Source organism: Lissotriton vulgaris, chromosome 2_1 (genome assembly GCF_964263255.1).
Source record: "Lissotriton vulgaris chromosome 2_1, aLisVul1.2, whole genome shotgun sequence".
Taxonomy (NCBI): domain Eukaryota; kingdom Metazoa; phylum Chordata; class Amphibia; order Caudata; family Salamandridae; genus Lissotriton; species Lissotriton vulgaris.
The window spans coordinates 1,094,884,314-1,094,905,205 of NC_141687.1; the positions used below are offsets into that span (position 1 = coordinate 1,094,884,314).

The following is a 20,892-nucleotide window of genomic DNA, read 5'->3' on the forward strand; positions in this document are numbered from 1 at the left end:
GGCGAGTCTTGCATTCGAGTGATGCATCACATGTTTTCTTATAGCACTAAAACCTATAAAGCATCCAAGTGATAGGGTATCGGCTTATCTCGAGCAAATACGACCAATCCAGCCCAGCCAAAACATTCTCCTCTGGCTCCCAGTGTAGACAAGAATATAATATGAGAACTGGTTGCAAAATACATATGGTAAACTAAGTACTAATAGGCCGGTTTGCAAATTCCAGATTCCTAGTAGGTCACAATTCATCCTTCCATATGAATATTAATGAGATAGGTTGCGACCCACTAGGAATTGCAGCTATCACAGGGATGGCAGCCTGCTGGGCTCCGAAAACTATCATGTCTATGACGGCTTTTAAATAAAGCATTTTTTTTTAATGCAACCCATTTTCCTTAAAGGAAAACAAGATGTGTTTAAAAAAACATGAAAAGTGTCGGTTTCATTTTTTAAGAGTAGGTGGAGGTCAATGGGACCATCGCCTACTCTTAAAAAATGTTTTGGACAACAATCACCAAGTGGAAGGGGTCCCCCCCATCTTATTTGCGACTGACTTACCGCCTCCTTTGAGCAGGTGGTAAAAGTTAAATTTATTGCAACAGAAATTTGTTTGTCAAACATAAATACACACCAATCTGATTCGGTATTTGCGTTGCAGCGCGCGCAATGTAATTCGTTTTCTTTATTTATTTATGTACTTACCTCTGGTTGGCCGTATGCCGTTGCTTACTACCACCCACTCTGACCCTCCCCCACCCCGCCCCACCGCCCTCCCACTACGAGCTGCGACTGTACGAAAGTTTTGACAAAAACGTTTCCAGCTTTCAATTCCACGTTCTAAACTTTGGTGAAGCACCAATAGGTGGCATTTAGAGACTTACCAAAATTACCCCCAAAAAAGTAAAGGATTATCGCTGCTCATGTAATTTGAGGAACAGTCTTCAGAAGTTTTAGTCTTATCCAGTGGATATTATTATGGATTTCAAGTATACAACCATGTGGAAAGGTCTCTACAATTCATGATATAAACCTATTCAGTATTCAAGGTTCTTGCTCTTTGGTTTATAGGTTGCGTGTCGCACGTTTGAGAGATGTTTTCACCATGGAAATGTAACACCCAGTTCCCTTGGTGGTTTTTGGTCCACAGAGTTGCTGGGGTTTCGTTATTACTTGTTGCTATTGTTACTACTATAAGTAGTGTTGGTTGTATTTTTGTTATTTTTATTCTTACTATTATTGTTTTTGTATGTATTGCTATTAAAGTTAGGATTTTTTATAGAGCGCTTTATATAGTGGTATTTTGCCCCTCTAATCTGCTATTTTGCCCCTTGAGGAGTTGCTGATGGGTGTTTCTCCATGCAGTTGCCAGCATTCTATCTCCAAAAACATTTTCATTGGGCAAATGCTTGGCCCCCTCATTTTGCACAGTCAAAAAATCGGGAATACTAATTCTGTATGTTTACCATCTGCCAGGTACTTGTGCAGACAGCTGCTAGATTCTCATATTTATTCTCCTTATTTGCATTTTGTTTTATTTGTCATTTCTCGGCCTGTTATTTGTTTTCATAATGTATGCACCTTGAGAAAATTCTATAGTTTCTTATGGTTTCGATTTTGTACTTAGTGAATAACAAATGCGTATCCGCATAAAATCAATGAAATTATTTTTCGTCCGATATTCCATTTTATAAACCTATACATCAAAATTCGTCGACATGTGCTCTGTTCTTCCAGCCACGTTTCTACGTCAGGAGCACTTCCGGGATTTAACCGGTCATCTGACTTTTTAAATAAAATATTTCGGAGAATTAAAGGTACAGCATTTAGATGGAACCTGGCCCCCTGCAGCGGGAGGAGGGTGATCTTCAATTCGCACTCTTTTTTTTTTTTTTTTTTTCTTGGAAACATTCAAATAGGAGCCAAAGGGAGGACTGGCGTAGGCTGTGATGCTGTACACTTCTTAAGCTTTGCTGCCACCTCCTGTATATTGTTATTCATTACAAGCATGTCTTCAACACTGGGCTGGATCCTACAAACGAGAAAAAAATAAAGATTATGGTTTATGTAAACAAGGTTTTTTGAGTGTCTTAGTTACTCCTGTACTCTCCACACTTCTCTCTTCTCTAGTCTCGGTGTTAGCCTTTTACGCAGTTATTCTTAATATCTCTCTGAAACACTCAATCTGCATATCACACGTCCTCTCTTTCCTCTCCAGCACCTTCTTTTCACTTTCTCTTGCACATACTTTGTGGGGTGATTGGTGAAGTGAAGGAGATGCAACAAACAACACACCCACTCGCCCGTGTGCCCTGTATTGTCTTAAACTTGTGACGTGTCAATATTGTGACAGCTGTGTACTTCCTTCACATACTTTCGCATTTAATCACAATTACAATAGGCCCACCTGACCATTGTTCTATGTGCTCTTCAGAGAGCTCAAGTATTGGAGGAGCATGTATTCCAAAACCCTTTATGAGCCAGTGACCAGCACTGTGAGGAATTGGCACTCTCAGTGGCATAGCTGGGGGAGCGGTCCACCCTGGGCGGTACTGTTTTTGGGGGCGGTGGAGGTGAGCAAGTCATGTTTATGTTTATGTTTTTGAAATTTTTATTGCGCACAAATACCCGAGGGTGTCTCTGCGCAGATCAGACTCCTGAGATAAACTACCTTAATATCATTGATCAAATAACCATGTTTTCAGGAGTTTTCGGAAGATAGTGAGGGTTGGGCTGGTTTTAATGAGCAGAGGAAGGGAGTTCCACAGCTTGGGGGTGGCTACCAAAAAACGCCTGTCTCCCCAGCTGGCGGTTCTGGTACGTGGGACAGAAAGAAGATAGGTGCTGGCAGAGCGAAGGTATCTTTGTGGGGTATGTCGACTACCACAATCCCCCCTTCCTCCCCTCTGAGAACAAGTTGGCTGCGGCTGCCTAAAGGAACAATGCATCTGGCGGCCGCCACCCCCAACCCATCCCCCTCCGCTCTTACCTGCACCGGGCAACAAACTTAGGGGCCGCCACGGGTGACAGTAGGTCTAACTATGCCACTTTTGGCACTGAAATGAGTATGAATTTCACAACTCTCAGTTGTGGCACACCCACAACCTGAACTCACACAGCTGCATAGGAGCAACTCTTTTGACACTGCACACTAGAAAAGAGTGATGTATTGCATAAAAACCTATAGAAATGCACCATTCCAATAACACAAATCTTAAATGGAAATGAGGATAGGTTTATAAGATGAATCCATTTTGATTCATGTCTACTCCACCAGCCCCCCAGGTCAAATCTAGTTTCTGGGACTACTTTCTCATGAAGTTTGGTAAAGGTAGGATAAGGTGGAAATTAAGTGGGCGAATTTTGCGAATCTCGCGTTCGCGAATTTTGCAGATTTGCGAACTCGCAATCCCCAAAATCCGCGAATTCTCGCGAATTTGCGGATTTTTTTTTTTTGTGTTCGCGCGGGTTTCTGCCAGTTCGCGAGGGTTTTGTACAATTTCGCAAAACGCGAACTTACCTGTCGGGTCGCAAGTTTCGCGAACTTGTTGTTTCTACGTGTCCAGCCTGTTTGGGACACTCTTCTTCATCACTGCCACTCTCTGTCACCACTGCCACTCTCTGACTACTCATGCCACCCTCTGGCCCACCCATGCCACCCTCTGTTTCATCACAGCACCCTCTGGTTGTCCAGTCAGTGTACATTATTGTGGCAAAGCAAGCACACCTTCCCTGCCTCAAGTGACCTGAATTAATTTGGGGCTGATTAATGTGTCACAGAATATTTTTTTAGCTGGCACCTGCTTCCTTAGTGCTTCCTGATTAGTGATCTTTTGCACTTGCTAAGTGCTTTCATTGTTGCAAAATTAGTTACAACACCTGCCCTGCCCCAACTGACAATAATGAATTAGGGGCTGATTAATGGATTTGAACTTCCAGCCTGGCTCCTGCTTGTCTCCCTTAGCTGTAATTCAGGACCTTTGTGGCATATGTGTAACTATTCTGAGGTTCAGAGCAGGGTCACATAATAGTTGCAACTGGCAACTGAACTCTGGAGGGGCCCCTCAGGAAGCACTACAGGAAATGGCTACTAATGATGAGCCTGAACTTTTGAACCTGGTAAGTAGTTTCAGTTTTGCTAAGATCGTATTTCTGCAATTTTGCGCTTATTCGCGGGGCGCGAAGTTGTACTGGGAAGCCGCGAACTCACGCGAACAGTGCGAGCAAGCCATAAAATCCGCTGCTCGCGGATTTGCGGATTTTGCGGGAGATTCGCGAATCTCGCGGATTGCGAATTTACCGAAAATCCGCAAAATCCGCGAGCGAAACGGATTTTCCGCCCATGCTTAGCTGGAAATCACTTTGAAATTCCAGTCACCTCTCACTCACTAAAAGTTTGGAATCTGCAAGTTCCTTGTACTGGGTTTTTCTTGCAGTCAAAGGGCAACTGGTGATATTTGTCAACAGGAAACGCTTTGGTGACGTGTCCCAGTGAACTCATGTTCCCAATCGACGATTGCCCTTTTGAGGGTCTTTTAGAGTATTCCTCTGGTGAACACTGTGAAGTGCAGTATGTAAGTGAAGGAAGACATACACCCCCAGTAGTTAGCAATTAGATGCTTTGTAACACATTACAATAAGATTATTATTGTAATGCTGGATGTGTTTATTCAAGTATCCTTGACTGGTCTCTCTCTTTCATCAGCTCTCCTCTCACTCCCTCCTCATCATGGTGGTCTCCTGCAGCCACAACCCGGCCTAGGTCTGGCTCCTCAGGTGAGTGGCATACAAGGTGATAGTTGTTCACTGTATTTAATTTGATTTGCAGACCTCCACAGGGAAATGGTATAGCTGAAAACAAAGTTACTAACATATTTATACAAACCTTAATGCACATTAACAGTAGAGGGTACCAATGGGTAATTTGTTGCAGACGATTCTTTACATGCAATGGTTGCAAATATTTTCTAGGATTTTTTCTTTAAATGACTGCATATAAACAGACTTTGCCCATTTACACCATGGACAAAAACAAATCTCAAAACCTTGTTTCTGACAATTCACTTGATTTATTTCTTCTATAAATGTAAAAGCCGCCCTCACACACACAACGTAAAAAACAAAAAGCACCCTTCCAATGGAAATACTGACCTGACTGAGTGTGTGTGTGTGCGTGTGTGTGTGTGTGTGCATATCTATCTATCTATATATATATATAAATATATATATATATATATATATATATATATATATACGTGTGTGTATATATATATGTGTGTGTGTATATATATATATGTGTGTGTGTGTATATATATATATGTGTATGTGTGAATAGCTAGATCGATAGATAACACATTCACACACAAATGGGTATGTTTAGTTTAAAGGTTGTTGCTAACCTAATGACCTACAATAAAACACATTGGCTAAATTTCCTATTAATTTAAATGCTAGATAGGGGAAAATGGGAAAAGTATGCTTGAAATACAGAAGTCGGAGTCAACTTAAGTTAATCAAGTGATTGTTATCTAATTCCTTTTTTCCAGGCAGTTGGACGTCCGGGTATTCCAGGATCATCCCTGGAGTCCCATCTAGAGATCTCTCAGCACTTGCAAGTCCCAAAGCACCTCTCTAACGTACCTGATGAGCCGAGTGACCTGGAAGAACTGGAGAAGTTTGCAAAGATGTTTAAGCAGAGGCGGATTAAATTGGGCTTCACACAGGTTAGAACAGATGAGCTGCCTTCCTGAACCAAAAGAAAAAAATGCAACAGTACCTTTTGGGGAAATACATAATTAGAAATAAACAAGGGACAGGAGTTACATTGATACACATAGGAAAGAGAGATACTTTTAAAGACAAGAGATAAAATGTAAGGAAATGTGGGGAAAGACATATCATCTTAAATACTGATAAAAAATGTAATGATGAACATGCAGAAGAAAGGCAAGAGTCCATGTGAGGAGCCGTCATTAATAAGGATACACATAAAGGACGTTTTCTAGGAATGTATATTGAGGGCCATATTTATGAAGATGTGACGCAGCACAGGAAGTCACTGTGCTGCTCTTTGTGACACAGAAAGGGCAGAAATGTGCCGTATTTAACACAAGTGGAAGCATTCCTGTCCTTTTCCAGCCCTGGCACACAATGGCCTACCTAGCACCAATGCAGACCCTCTTGCACCATAGTGCAAGTGTGCCTGCATTGTAACCAGGATTATTTTTGTGCAAGAAGGGACACCATTCTGCACAAAAATAATCCCCTGCGGTATTTCCCTCTCTATGTGTGCTGCTGAATACAGCACACATAGAGGCAACAACGAGGAGAAATAAAGATATTACTCCTCGTTACGCCTCCCCTGCAAAGGCGTAGCATTTTGGCACATTTCCAAGTCTACTAGTAATGCTAAATCTGGGAATTGTCCTTGATTACAAGATTTGTGCAGCACTTGTTACCCTCAATCAGACAATCCAGTGCTCTGATTCAAATCGGGTTTCTCAGCACCCTTTCAGGGTGTATTATTGGACAGATGTTGGATGTATTATGAATCCTATGGGTTATGTTGTCCCAGGATACCATCCCGGGTGAGCGCACTCTACAAATTTGCATAACATAACATGTGCTTAAGGTTCAAAGACGCTAGATGTAAACAGTGTGGCATGAATCTATGCATAAACATGAGATGCTGCAGAGTGCTGTAAAAATGCACCACCATGAACCAATGTTGCAGACAGTGAGTGAATAGTGATATTTGTACTTAGCCTACCACCTTCCAAACTACTTAGCTGGTAATGTGCGTCTTGTGATCATGTGAATAGGAAGAGCCCGGTTTTTAGTGCCCTCTCAAATATGAGGTGGTGGCTGGTTTTCCTTTTTGTGTAGGAATTGAGTTCTAGAGCTTGGCTGTTTATACAGAGGGCACGCTTCCACCATTTTGTGTCTCTTTGAAGAGTGCCATTAACAAAATCTTTTGAAGGTAGAGTGGATTGCTTGATGAGTGAGGAATACTGCTTTGAAAGTACTGCATCTGGACACCAGCAGTCGGTGTAAGGATACAATGCCTGGCATGACGTGAGCCTGTATCAACAGATTCAGAAGCGGTTAAGAAGCTGCAGTCTGGATTGTCTGTGTTTTCTGAGGCATTAACAAAGGTGCTCCAAGTTTAAAGGCCATTGCATAGTGGAGAAGGGAAAGTACTATGGCAATGTTGACTTGACCTTTTGAGAGAATCCAAGGTATAGAAGCTTTGTCCAAGGAATCTAATAATGTAGAAGCTGCCTTTGGAAACTTGATTTACCTGAGATACGAGCAGGCGATTGGAGTCCCTAATACAATCAAGTTCTTTACTTCAGTTGAGTAGGATGGATGAGGTCCTAGGTCCTGAGGCCAGATAATTGAAGGGTGATAGGTGGCCCATTTGCATGTCTGTCTATCAGTTTTTGTGGTATTAAATTTGAGGTGGTTCACAAGGATCCAGAGTTTGATAGCTTGTACCACACTGCAGGCAAAATAACTTTGGACACAGATTGAGGAAGAAACCTAGTGATCAACATTCAGCAGTTAATTTTATTGGGGACAAGGAGAAGGTATAAAGGGAAAAACATGAGCGAAAACGTCTTGAAAATTGCAGCATGAAAAATGTAAACAGTGCGTCGGAGAAATCTTTGGCTACACACTGTGGATCTTGTATATATAGATAATGAATACATTTGGTTGGATATATATGTACATAAGGTATATCTGGGTACAAACAAAGGAAGAAAACCAATGATACGCTGAATGAATATATGAGGAAGGAAACATGTAAGACGCTAAATGAGAGAATCTTGCAAAGATGAAGTAAAGAGAAAGAAATAGGAGGGGACAGTGGGAGATGACAATTAAGGTCAAAACACTACAGATGGCCCGCTAGGATGTGATTTGAAATTAAATCTAAAAAACACTGTAGGAATAAATGTAGGAACAGAAAAAAAAGAAGAATATTGCATAGAGGCGCAGGGAAGGAATTACAATGAAAAATCTTGGGAAGACACAAAGTAATACAAATAGGGTTAAAAATGTAGTTAAGCCTGAGAAATGTGTGATTGAACATGGTAAAGGAATGCACGGGAAAATCCATAGGCTGCATAAGTAATTACATACAGAACTGAGATTTGAGTGTGTTTGAATGGAGCCTGAAATTGACCTGTCTTCTAGTGACCATCCGGTTCGAAATATGGGGCTCATTATGATGGCGGAAGGGCTGCCACTGCCGTCCGGTTGTGGCGGTCCTTCTGCCATCACACAGGAAATTCCCACCGCCAAATTAGGATGGCGGTGGGAATCACAATGTGTCCGCGGCGGATGGAAAGTTCGTCCCCCACGGTTCCACAAGGCGGTCCTTTTCCATCCTCCTTGCGGAACCAGGACACAGGGCTGCATTGTGGCGGTGCCATGCACGCACCGAAGTAAAGATTACATAATCCCTTTCCCCCTCTCTTTTTACGGCAGTCATCCCGCCGCAAAAAGGCAGGTGGAGGCTGGAATCGGGGGCCAGTTGTGGGCCCCCTCTGTGTGGGGGGGGGGGGTGCACTGGATATTTCTATGCACAAGGAATGTGCAGGAAAAACTCGACATGGCCATTTGACATTGCAGTGAGTGCTGCAGCCAGCAGTACCCGTCGCAATGTTAAATTGCTGGATGCGACCGCCACAGTGGCGGTCACATCGTAAATAGGGGTATGGGACTGCCGACTTACAGGTGAGCGGTCCCGATCCCGCTACGATGGCGGGCGGACTCAAGTCCGCCTGCCATCGTAATCAGCTCCTATGTCCTCTCACGCTCCTGATCCATAAAATCCAAAACCGAGCAATGCACCAGTGTCATAATAATGCACTAAATGTTCAATTGGCTCTTGGCTATTTACTCCTCTGAGTAGGCATTAGTGTTAATCATAGCATTCATTACCAACAGATGCACATACTGAATACAATATTTAGGTCTGTAAATTCAGTGTAAATGTACCAAGTTTTTTTCAACCATACATATGGGCATCATATAATGGTTGAAATGATGGGGCGAATATGAAGAACACGTGTAATTATGTCTTTGGTGAGTTCATGTATATAGAGGTAGGCAAATGAAGATAAACCTCAAGTCCGCTCCCTTTGTGAGCTGAATAGTATAGGTTGTTTTTTTTTTTCTTCGAGTTACCTGCTCATGCCCGCCCCTCAAGGTTTCTTGCTTAACTGTATCTGACTGCGGTTTCCAGCCTGCTGTCAATGAGGTCCCTACCATCCTTTGGACTTATTTTCATTTCTTGCTTGCAGCTCCCGTTTTAACAATAGTCTCGCAGATATCTCGGTGAATTACGTTTCCAAATGTTCTAATTTAACTCATTGTCAATTAATAGCATTGGTTTTAGAGTGGGTGTCATTTTAGATGAATCTCACAGGGGGGCTGCAATGCTCCAAACTCTTTCCTCATCTATGGACATTTTCAGCTTTATCCAGCAATTTCCAGTCTATAATGAAAATTATTCCTTTTCTTGACATCAGATCCTATGCATAACATGGTTTGCAACTCCCTACAAAGTGACAGGGTGCTCTAACCAATCCTCTTTCCTTTTCTTGACAGGGAGATGTAGGCTTGGCGATGGGAAAGCTGTACGGCAATGACTTCAGTCAGACAACCATCTCCCGCTTCGAAGCCCTCAATCTGAGTTTCAAGAACATGTGCAAACTCAAACCCTTGCTGGAGAAATGGCTGAGTGATGCTGGTATGAAAAATGCATGTCTAGAGAATGAAAGGATCTGCGAATATGGCTCAGTAATCAGTAGAGCATCATGTGGGAGCGTGAGTAATAGGAGAGAGACTATACTGACATTTGGAAGGATAGGATCATTGCCGTAAACATTAAAGTGGTCATGGTGGGCAAAATGGACAAGTGAGTTTGGGACAAACAACACTTATTGGCATTGTTGTGACTGGGTTAGAGCCCAAGAATGAGACAAATCTACCTATGTCAGAAGACCACCGACTGATTGGATATCCTCTATTGGAGTAGATGGGGGGAATCTTCTGTTAGATTAGAGGTGGCGTCTTGCATTGGAATCGTTGTAGCGTGCCTCTTTTTGGGAAAGATGTGGATGCAGAATGTTGGAGTGTGCAGAGGGCATCCTCCATTGAGGTGTCCTCTGTTGGAGTTGACAAGGGTGACGTGCTTATGGAGGGGCTGTAGATTCTATTGGAGATTGTATTAACACCTTAAGTGCTGCCGTCGGCCAACGGTCATCGCGACCACTACCTTGCCAGTGCTGCACACGACCGTTGGCCGACGGGCCAGCATTCGTTCTTCGAACGTTCAGCACTGGGCGCTGAACGTTCGACGCTCCTATGAGGTTAATTGGGTCTTTTTGGTTGAGTGTTGGAGCATTTTCTGTTTAAGTGGATGGGGGAGTTACTATTGTATGATCAGGGACTCTTTCTAATAGAGTATATTGGATAGCACTTGCCTTCTATTGTGTGTCGTTTTTCGTTAGAAATAATGGTTTAGAATGTGAGAGTTAATGGCTGTATTCTTTTGGAGAAGAGGCTGACTTTTACGGGAGTTGACTAATAAAGTTGGATTTTGCATCCTTAGAGTGTGCCCCTGCGGATTCTGCAGTGAGTGTCCCTGCCACCTACTCTCTCAATGAAGGATTCGGGAGGAAGAGAAAGAAACGCACAAGTATCGAAACCAACATACGAATGACCCTAGAGAAAAGATTCAGTGATGTATGTTGCAATTGAACATTGATTCTTTGATCCTCACTCGCATTACACTTTTTTCTTTGATCCTCACTCGCATTACACTTTTTTCTTTGATCCTCACTCGCATTACACTTGGATTCTTCATATCCCTTGATCATTATCACACCAGCTGAACTTCTTTTGCCACCTCTTTCCTCTCTCCCACCACACTGGTCTTTAATTCGGAATCCAATTTTTCATTACCGCGTCATTCAGTCAGATATTCCTCATACCTTTCAAGACGCTTGCTGCCTGTGAATTGTTATATATCTATACATGCCTTGCAAATTTAGATTTAAGTAAGCAAGCAAGCACTGTTGCTGTAAACTTCATGGCTGACTTGTCTGATTGATACTTCTCTGCTCTTCTTTTGCAGAATCCCAAACCCAGCTCTGAGGAGATCACCATGATTTCTGAGCAGTTGGGCATGGAGAAGGAAGTGGTCCGTGTTTGGTTCTGCAACCGCCGGCAGAAGGAAAAACGGATTAACTGCCCAAATACAGTGTCACTGAAGCCCCCAGCCTACAACTCCAGACTGGTAGTTCTTTGAGATTTATGCTATAGATTTCATTTGTGGAGTAGATTATTCAGTGCTTTGGGAAGTAAAGGTAACCTATTGAATAAAGCCTTTCTGTTTTATTTTAGGCTCCCACAACCTGTCCCCTGGGGTCTTTAGCAGCGACTCAGATGCAAACCACCATGGCTGGAGCAGGTGAGACTCTCAAATAAACACACATACACTTCTCATCCTTGATGTATCAAAAATCAGTGTCTGTCATCTGAGCTTGAGAACTTTTTCTTTAATTCATGACAGGAAGATGATAAGGCCTGGGCTGTGCTGGTGATGTACCATTGAAACCCAGGATGGTCGGGCACCAGAGCACTGTGGCCATGCACGTCGGGCTACTAGCTGCACTTACCATCTGTCAGATTGTTCGCAATAAGTGTCTCACACATCTGTATAAACTGAAGCCAACCAATATGTGAGAGGCGTTCCCAAATAGAAGCTTTAATAGAGCTCCCAGAACTTCCTGTCTGGAAAGATGAAGGCAAACCTTGAAGCCATTCTACAATGGCTGGAACTTGCATAGGGAGCAATATACTCTGAAAATACAGGGTCGAAAATAAAGGTGGCTCCATGACAGGGGTGTTCGACACATGTCCAGGAGGGCCGCATACATGCCAGATTACTAGGATAACCTCCGATTATGTCAACTATTTTCGTTCCGGTTTGGGGTATGTATATGGCCACCCTGAAAATGTGGCTTGCAGCTTTGGTGTTGCAGCAAACAAAAATATTTGAAGCTTAGATAAGATTTGGAGCACAGCTGCCATCAGTTCCTACGTATCTGGGATAGCCAAATGCTCACTGGGATTGTGTTCTAGGTTTGCACTGTTAGAACTAGTAATAAACCACATATTTTCTAATAGATTTTACACGTAAAAATAAAATTCCAGTGCTAAACATATTCCAAAAATTGCTTATTTTAAGCTTTCATGTTATTATGATTGCTTGTTCTTTGATAAACTAAATGACTTTAGATATTTGTGTGGATAATAACTCTAGATTAGGGGTAGTACGGTATTCCAACATTACAGAAATATGTCTTCTACAAAATTGGGCAAAGTAAATCTTGCCTATCGCTAGCAGAAAATCATTACAATGACATCCTTGAACAGAAAATTGTCATGATGATTACCTGCCTGCATCTGCTCTGAAAGATAAGGTTGGAGGGCTATGTGGGTGAGATCTGCCTTGAGTGGCAGGAGGTCTATGAAGGGGGGTGGAATGGCGATAAGAATGGTAGCAGTGGGATCTTGTCTTGGTGTGGTGCAAAATGGCTATAGAGGCAATTTGCAGAGTGGCGGAGAGCTGTGTGGCAACAGTGTGATGTTATCTTGTGCAGTAATGATTGAAAGGCACCAGTGGGACTCTGTGGGTGGGTTTTGGCAGGTCTATTGTGATTTCCTTTTAGTGGGCATTAGCAATATGAATGTGTGGATGCCCTACCCTCCACCCTGCTTGGATGCCAATTCTCAGGGTTTCTGAAGCTGTCCCTTTTCTTTTTGCCTTTCAAACTTTGCAAGATTTATACCCTGAGAAGCAAGCACACTTTAGATGTTTTTTCTTTTTTTTAATGGAGTGGAGCCTGAAGAACTTGCTACTTTGCACACTTCAACCGTAAATGTGGGTATATGTCTTCTTAAGGTTTTCTATAATATTTTCCTGTCTTGAAACTGGATGATGGTACCATCTAATGTAACACATTCCTCCTTATATGTTAGGGCACAAGGTACAAGTCCTGCTCTAAGGTATTGGCTAATGCAACACATTCCTCTCTGAATATTGGAATTCAGGTGTATAGTTTACATTACTTTCCCCAGAACGCACCACATTCCGCTCTTTATTTTGTTAATCTAATTGCAGCATTTTCCTCATTATATGTCAGGAAGTAGGTGCTCCCCTAATGTACAACATTCCTACCTAGATGCGGACATGCTGATGTCTTCCAATATTAAATTAAAGAGAAGGGGGGGTTTGGCCCGGTGGGAAAGAGGGTAGGTTGGGCCTTTAAGTAATACAAAAGGGGAATTTTACCTATGCCTCTAATACTGATTGAAAAACAATTAATGCATGAAGAGAGTAAACCAATTGTGCTCTCAAATTACAACACATAAGTCCTATCTATAGGAACTGTTTGTGAAAGAAAAAATGGGGAAAAATATTTTCCCCCATTTTTTCTTTCACAAACAGTTCCTATGGATAGGACTTATCCTGCCCTGATAAGAGTCCAGTGACTAATACAGTGAGACTCGAAACGCGTCGGCATTCATTTATTCACTAAAGGAATCGTGCTATCGGCATTTGTTACATTCCCTGTGTTAAACAATATCCAAATATAGTAATATTGGAACAGGAATGTGGGTGGTATTACATATTGCTTACCCCCTGGGAAATTAATTCATTTGTCAACCGCAGTTTTTTTGTACTGTCCCTTGGCAACTGTTTAATGATTTGTTCATATTAATTTGTGTTGTAATTTGAGAGCACAATTGTATTGTATGTTTATTTTTCACACATTAATTGTAATATATTGTTTTTTCTCTTGTTTTAACAATGGTGTATGGTATAATGTGAAGTTGATGATGATCTTTCTCTGGCTTGAAATCTTTAATGTTTTATAATTCAACAAAAAGTAAATAACATAAACCAAGTGTCAGGGTGAACGAATAAATTTTGGTTTACCCCTCTTCATGCATTAATTGTTTTTCAATCAGTATTAGAGGCATAGGTAAAATTCCCCTGATGTCTTCCAATGTGGCACATTTCTCTGCAGATGTTTAGGTGCAGACTGCCATTGCAACCCATTCCGCTCCCAGCATTGTAGTATATAGCACTGTTTTCTTCTCCTGCTGGTGAGGTGTCCAAGATTTGTCAAATGTACCACATTCCTCTATAGTTATTGGCAAATGTTCTCCAATGTCAGCTCTAGATATTGGTGTGTTATCCTTTTCTACTGATATTGGACGCATGTGTTCTTGATAAAGGGTAGAGATTCTGGGGGCATGTTTGGGTGTTACACCCCAAACAGATGTACTATTGGGTTGGATGTGGGACATCAGTTGGATAAGGCAGTGTCTGTGCAGTATTTCTTCTTGAATAAGCATCATTCAGCAGCAAAAACGCGTGTCCCTCTGAACCGGGAGGTGCTCCTTCAGACCCACTCCTTCTTCCCCTACCACACACATCCCAGCTAGGGGAACAAATGGAGAAATGCCCTGATGGTTATTTACATAGCTGATATCCAGAAACCTTTCACATTTTAAAAGTGTGCATGTCACCCTTTCTGTATCTACTTTTCATCATATGCTAGTAGAGAGGCTCACGCAAATTACTGTTTGTGTGATGGGAAGGGGGCAAGGACTAAAAATTCCGGTAGTCCCCTGCTTGGCATCTCTTATGTTGCTGTAGAGGGCAGTTGTAGGTGGTGTGTGGTTGCAGGACTAAAGCTAACAGCATCTCTCTTTGTATTTGTATGCTTTTATATATGGAAGTAGGACATTTGCTTAGAAAACTCCATGTATCTGTTAACATTTTCAGCCTATACCTCTTAGCAGGACAATCCTGATGTTCAAATCTGTAACTACAAATGTGTGCATGTGTTGTTTGTTTTTGATTGAATGTTGGAAGGCACCTTTTTCTGTTTCCATACAGCAGAGCTGTTGAATGGGCTAGATGTACATGCTTCAAACCTCCATCTTAAGTTGAGAAGCAGGTTCTATTAGTGCAGTGGATTCTGCTGTGGACACCAACCACACTATAGTTCTATGTACGGCACCTCGAGACACCACTGCTGGCTTTAAAATGTTCTATGTAAAGCACCTAGCTGCTCCTTGGAGTTGGCTCATACTTAAAATAAAATGTCAAATCAGAGATTTTGTACTTTGGAATATGGGGTAGATAGGACACATAAGGAAGGACTGATATATATATGTATAAAAAAATAAACAAGAGAAACAGGAATAACGAAGTTTGGTGCACTCATTTGCAAGCATGAAGCAAAGGAGGTCATTGGACAGAAACATCTAAAAATACATGATGTGCAAGGAACAACAGACATAACTTCAAGCAATGCTTGAATCAGATGATGATTCTTCACAACTATTTTAAAGTTCTGGAAGGAAGAACATTCCCAGGTTATTGTTGGAATTAAGTACCGTGAAGGGGATACTAGACGCAATGACTGGAAACTAGATGTAGCACATGGAGGTTTTTGTGATGGAGAGAGATTGTGATTTGTGGTCGAAGGTTACAAGTGGCAGTGAAGTTCGGAGTTTCAAAGGTCTCTTGTGGTAGGCGATTTACCAGCCTTGGCATCGGTAGCAGCAGTACGCAGAGGGCCATGTTTTTGTCAGAGAGCTGGCATGATGGTGTTAAGCGGAGGTAGTTAGTTGTTTTAGGATATTTTATAGAGGCCAGTAGGCAAAATGGAGAACCTTATCCTGAGAGAGGAAACTGCTCTATGATGGTCCCACTAGTAAACTATTTCAATAGCCGAGGTTACTGAATGCCAAAGAGTTGATCAGTGCTTTGATTTGGTGGAAGGAAATGAAGGGAGAGGATCCTTTGCTTGTTTATAACTTGCTAGTGCCACCAAGGCTGTAGGCATTGGTGATGGATACCAGGTGTGTTGATGAGTTAAAACGGAAGCCAAGGTGTCTGGCAGGTGAGGCAAAGGTCAGAGAATCAAGGGGACAGAGAAGTGAGTATGATAAGGACATGTGTGCATGGAAGAAGTAAAATACAGGACCTCAGTGACTGATGAGTTCCACATGAGGGACTCTGAGAGCTACAATGGCCACCACCAGCAAAGCAGTTGGATATACATTCTTGAAGAGAGAGTTAGAAATGAGAAAAAGATTTGGATATCATCAGAATAAAGCGGGTAAGAGAAACTAATGGAGTAGATGATGTCACAGAGGGGGAGGGTAGGTAGGGATGTGGGTGTGCCACATGAAAGTGAGAGGACAGACAGATAACTCCTATAGGAGCATTAACCCACCAAGCTACCTTCCTGGCATGGAAACCTATGACCTGCCCGTTACCCACATATCAATGGAGAACACTCAACCTCATTGGTTATAGAAGTGGGATTGAAGCCTGTAACTTGGCACTGTCTCTATTACATGTCCTTAACTCATTAATCTGTTTTTTATAAGCTTATTTTATACATCACACTGAGACCTCAATGTTTAGCTTGTCTGCTGCCTTTCCAACCACAAAACCCCCTCCCAACCACTGCTCGTCACACCATCTTTTTCACTTAGTACACAAAGTGATTGTCTGGAAATATTAGTCGTGCATTCCACAGGTCCTACTCACTTTGATACACTACTACTCATACTGTACAACTTTCTATCTAGACACTGGGGCCTTATTCACAAAGATAAACATACACTTTTTTTGTAAGTTTACTATAGCACGAAAAATAATAAACTTACACCAAAAGTGTAAGTTTACCTTTGTGAATAAGGCCCATGGTGTGCATGACTGTGACATTTTTATCCATGTAATCTGGAGAAGATACACTGTAGTGTGAAACATTCTATTCTGGATTTTGAGGTGCTTCAATCCTCTAGTATACCTATTAGGCTCTGTATTGAGGGCACAGATATTTTCTAGGGTAATACATTCTTTCCCATATACTGTAGTGGAACCTCTCACTAAGCCATGGGGTATGTATCAAAAACACATTCATTCCCCTTTTGTTTTTCAGTATCTTCATCATGCTCAGGCAACGACAGCCGGTCTTGCTCTCCTGGATCTGCACTCCAGGCCAGCAGCCCAAATGCTTCTCAGAGCAGCTGCAAAACATCAAGCAACGCTTCGTTCAACCCGTCCAGGTAAGGAAGAGCACACTTGAACCTTGAGAAAGCTTCTGAAAGTGGTAGTTAGCAGGGGCAGCAGGTGCAATAGACAGCATTCTTTCCCCTGGCTCTGAATAAGTAAGTCTTTAATGTATCCCAGTTTGATATAAATAGCGGCTAATACATTTTTGATCATACACTATTTATATATTTTAAAAGATTTTGGAGGTACTAACAAGCTATAATTTCGGAAAAATGTGTTTATTTTTGCAAAATCTCCTGTAAATGCTTCTAAAACACACCACATACATCTCTTTTGCACGTTATATAGTTTAATGAACAGCCTACACAACATATATGCTGTTATGAAAGAAAATGACTTCCCATTGTTGTTTTTAGGTCGAGCCTAGGTAGCGATTGCCCTGTCTCATCAAGACATGTTGTGTACACTTTGTGGGCTTACAGCCCGCCCATTGCTTTTTATCAGTGGTTAATTTTGACTGGGGCACTATTTTTCCTTTCTTTCCTGCTCACCTTTGTCAAACATTCCCTTTTGGTGGGTTCCTTGTGGCAGCTTAAAGGCATCATGAATCTCCTTTGTTTATTTTTTTTCTTATGTCGTAATATGAGCGTATTTCATTCATTTTTCTTTATGGCACCTCTCAGTGTCTGGGTTCTGTGTGCCCGCAGGTGCCCTGTCCTTCTATAGGTCAAGAAAGCAGTCAGGGGAAGGGGTCTTCTCCCCAGGCCTCCTATGGGTGCATCTGCCCCACGTCTGCATCGCCATGCGCTCATGACCACTGACCATTTACCTAAGCCCCAAGTTAAAATTTTAGTATATGTGCTGCAGAAGCAAGCACAAACCCGAAGCTGGTCGAGCTGATATATAAAGTCTACTTTTCATAATATTTAAAAGTAAGAGTGCTTCTTGAAAGTAGATTTTTCAACCGTGAGTTCATCTATGGCTATTGTTTCTTAAGTAGTCCTCGATGTTTAGTGAATTATTCACACTTATTCACATTTTAGCAAAAAGTCTTTGCAACAACATTGGCTTTCATTCTGTTGAAGACGCGGAGCATCATGAATATGCACATTTTGTCAATGATGTCACAACAGCTCTCTTCTGTATTGTTAGCAAAACTCATACTCTTGCAGTTCACTGCAATTAGAAATGAGGGACATGTTGAAAAGGCGATTGTTCTGTGTGAAACAAGCACACAAAATACTAATGGAAATGGGATTACTAATGAGAGAATTCACAATCTCTGTTTTGAAGTTGTCATATTTATGGTTCTGTGTGTTTCATTTCGCAAACAAAACAAGCTTAAGCAAAAGTTAAATGTATTTGTTTATCATGCTCTTTTCTGCATGATGATCACCTATCATTGTCATATGTAGCACAACTGAAAATGTTTGGGTAAAGCATGTAAATGCGGAAAGATAGCCCAGGGTGTTCATTTTAATGGGTTAGTTAATACAACACACTTTTTTTCTATGCATTGTGAGACTTATAGCCCTAAATTGTTAATAGGATAAACAAACTTCTGGGTCAAGAAAGCAAAGGAAAGAGCCTAATAAAAGTTACTCAAGTAAAAGTTCTGTATCACCTTGGTGTTTAAATCCACTCGCACGATACATTGCACGTTTTATTACTGCTACTGTTTTGTCTCTCTGATCTTGAAACACACATGCTGGCTTTCCTGGTAGAAGGCTTTGGTGAGTGAACACTTTTCTTTTCCCGTTGAATTACTTCTCTTTCGTTTGTTCAACTTGTTGCAACAACTGTGTTCGGCTTCTGTGATACAGTCTAATTAGTGCAGCTGTTGTTTTCAAAAGACGATCGACAAAAGGCTTTTTGAGGAAAGTGGAGATCTCCGTCATGTAGCTAAAGTTCTGGTTTTAGTATTCCAGCAGTCACGCTCAGCGCGTAGGAGCTATGTATGTTTATGATGCTTATTGGAGGACCTACATTCATGGAATATGTATACATTTTACCCCTCTTGTAAGTGCCACACAGCCATCCTCGAGCCTTGTTGATGGTCTATAAAACACACAAATAAATAGATATTCAGTTGCACAAGGTGGCCCTGGAGTCCCTAATTTTCAAATAATCTCTAATGACAGCCTATTAGTTCATGGCTAAAAACATAGTTCTGTATGTTTTTCTGTTTTACTAACACGCAAGCGGCGCAGACAAGCGCGCACTATTCAGATCCACAATCTTTTTTTTTTTAAATATATTCGCAGTGTTCCTCAAATTATTGAGTTAAAAAAAAAGTCAGGAAATTCGTAGACAAAATGATCTTTATTTATGTTGCAGTCATCTCTCAGCAGTGTGCACAGCAAGACACCAGGCTGTCTATCTAGCAAGCAGTAGTGCCTGCATCGAGACCACCGCTATGTCCTTTGTGGTAGTTGACTGGTCCATCTTGAGTATGGAGCTGACAGTGTGTGGCAAGGGCTCAACTCTATGTCCCCATGATTCCGCACGATGCTCCACTGGTTCCGCTGGTCCATCTGTTCCACCCGAGCTATCTTTCCCGGCTTAAAATCGATCCACTACCCATGAGGTCGCAGGGCCTCTCTAGTGCCTCACCATTTTGTAGAACAAGAGGTATGTGCACTGAGATATAACCGACATTGATACTGATCGATACATAGGGTGTTAGCTCAGTGGATTGAACTCTGTCTTTAGGTCCACCTCTGAATCTTTGCTGACTCGTTCTTTCATCTTTCCAAGAGAAATAATAGGAGCATAATTGCATTTACTATCAAGTGCCAAGAGGCAATTAATGATACAGTGTCCACTGGATAAACAGACTGCAGCTCATCCAAACCTGTTTATTTCTCTTTTTACATTGTTAGTCCTCCGTGTATGTCTGGTACAAGACGGTGCAAAATGCTAAGTTTGCCATTTGCGTGTGAACTAATTTCAATATTCACTAAATTACGTTTTTCTAATATTTTTACTGGTATCACAGTTAATTAAATGCCCTATATTGTCTCAGCAAAAGCCACATAATTGATTACAATTACCAATGCCTACAAGCCTTTAAACTGCTTTCAATGTTTGAGTAAAGCTAATTTCATAGACTTTGTTTTCAAACTATGAAAATAAGTGGCATGACAAACCACTTTCTCGAGTTCCCTTAGTTACCTGTTTAGGAAGCTGAGAATTGAAATGTATTACAGATTATGATATGCTATGAATTTCTATTCATTAATGCATCGACCACTTCTACAAAGTACCTGTACTTGTGCATTTCAGGAGCTGATCAAAAAGTATAAACTTTAAGTTAAAAAAATAGATGTGGTGAGCCCTACCAATCCCACCATGTCCATGTAATAGTCAACCTCAGTTACCTCGCCTCAGAGGACAATCTCTCACAGACATTGCCTCTCAAATTGTATTGTCTCTCTCACACCCTCCCATATACACATGCACACACATATATATACTCACACACACCCACAAACCACACCCTGTCTTTCCCACTCAGTCTCACACACTGTAGTCTCACAAAGGACACCTTTACGTGTACGCTGATGCATGTGCTCATTCATTCTCTGTGCCACTCCACTCTCACAATATACTCCATTCTACTCTAGGCCACTCTACTCTACAACAGTCTACTCCAATCTACACAACGCCCTTTACGCTACTCAACTCTGCTCTACTCAACTCCATAACATGGTATAACCCACCACAACACTGTACTGCACTCTATCACATTACTACACTCAATCTACTCC

At 41.7% G+C, this 20,892-nt stretch overlaps 1 protein-coding gene across 1 annotated transcript in view; it reads left to right on the top strand.

The window, feature by feature from the left end:
* Positions 1-20,892, top strand: part of POU2F3 (POU class 2 homeobox 3) — a 114,964-nt gene that overhangs the window by 86,138 nt on the left and 7,934 nt on the right. Inside the window, exons 6-12 of the mRNA XM_086956787.1 lie at positions 4,703-4,773; positions 5,544-5,720; positions 9,616-9,757; positions 10,622-10,755; positions 11,147-11,308; positions 11,416-11,482; positions 17,049-17,175. Coding sequence (XP_086812913.1) covers positions 4,703-4,773; positions 5,544-5,720; positions 9,616-9,757; positions 10,622-10,755; positions 11,147-11,308; positions 11,416-11,482; positions 17,049-17,175 — 880 coding nt within the window. The remainder of the gene's footprint in view (positions 1-4,702; positions 4,774-5,543; positions 5,721-9,615; positions 9,758-10,621; positions 10,756-11,146; positions 11,309-11,415; positions 11,483-17,048; positions 17,176-20,892) is intronic.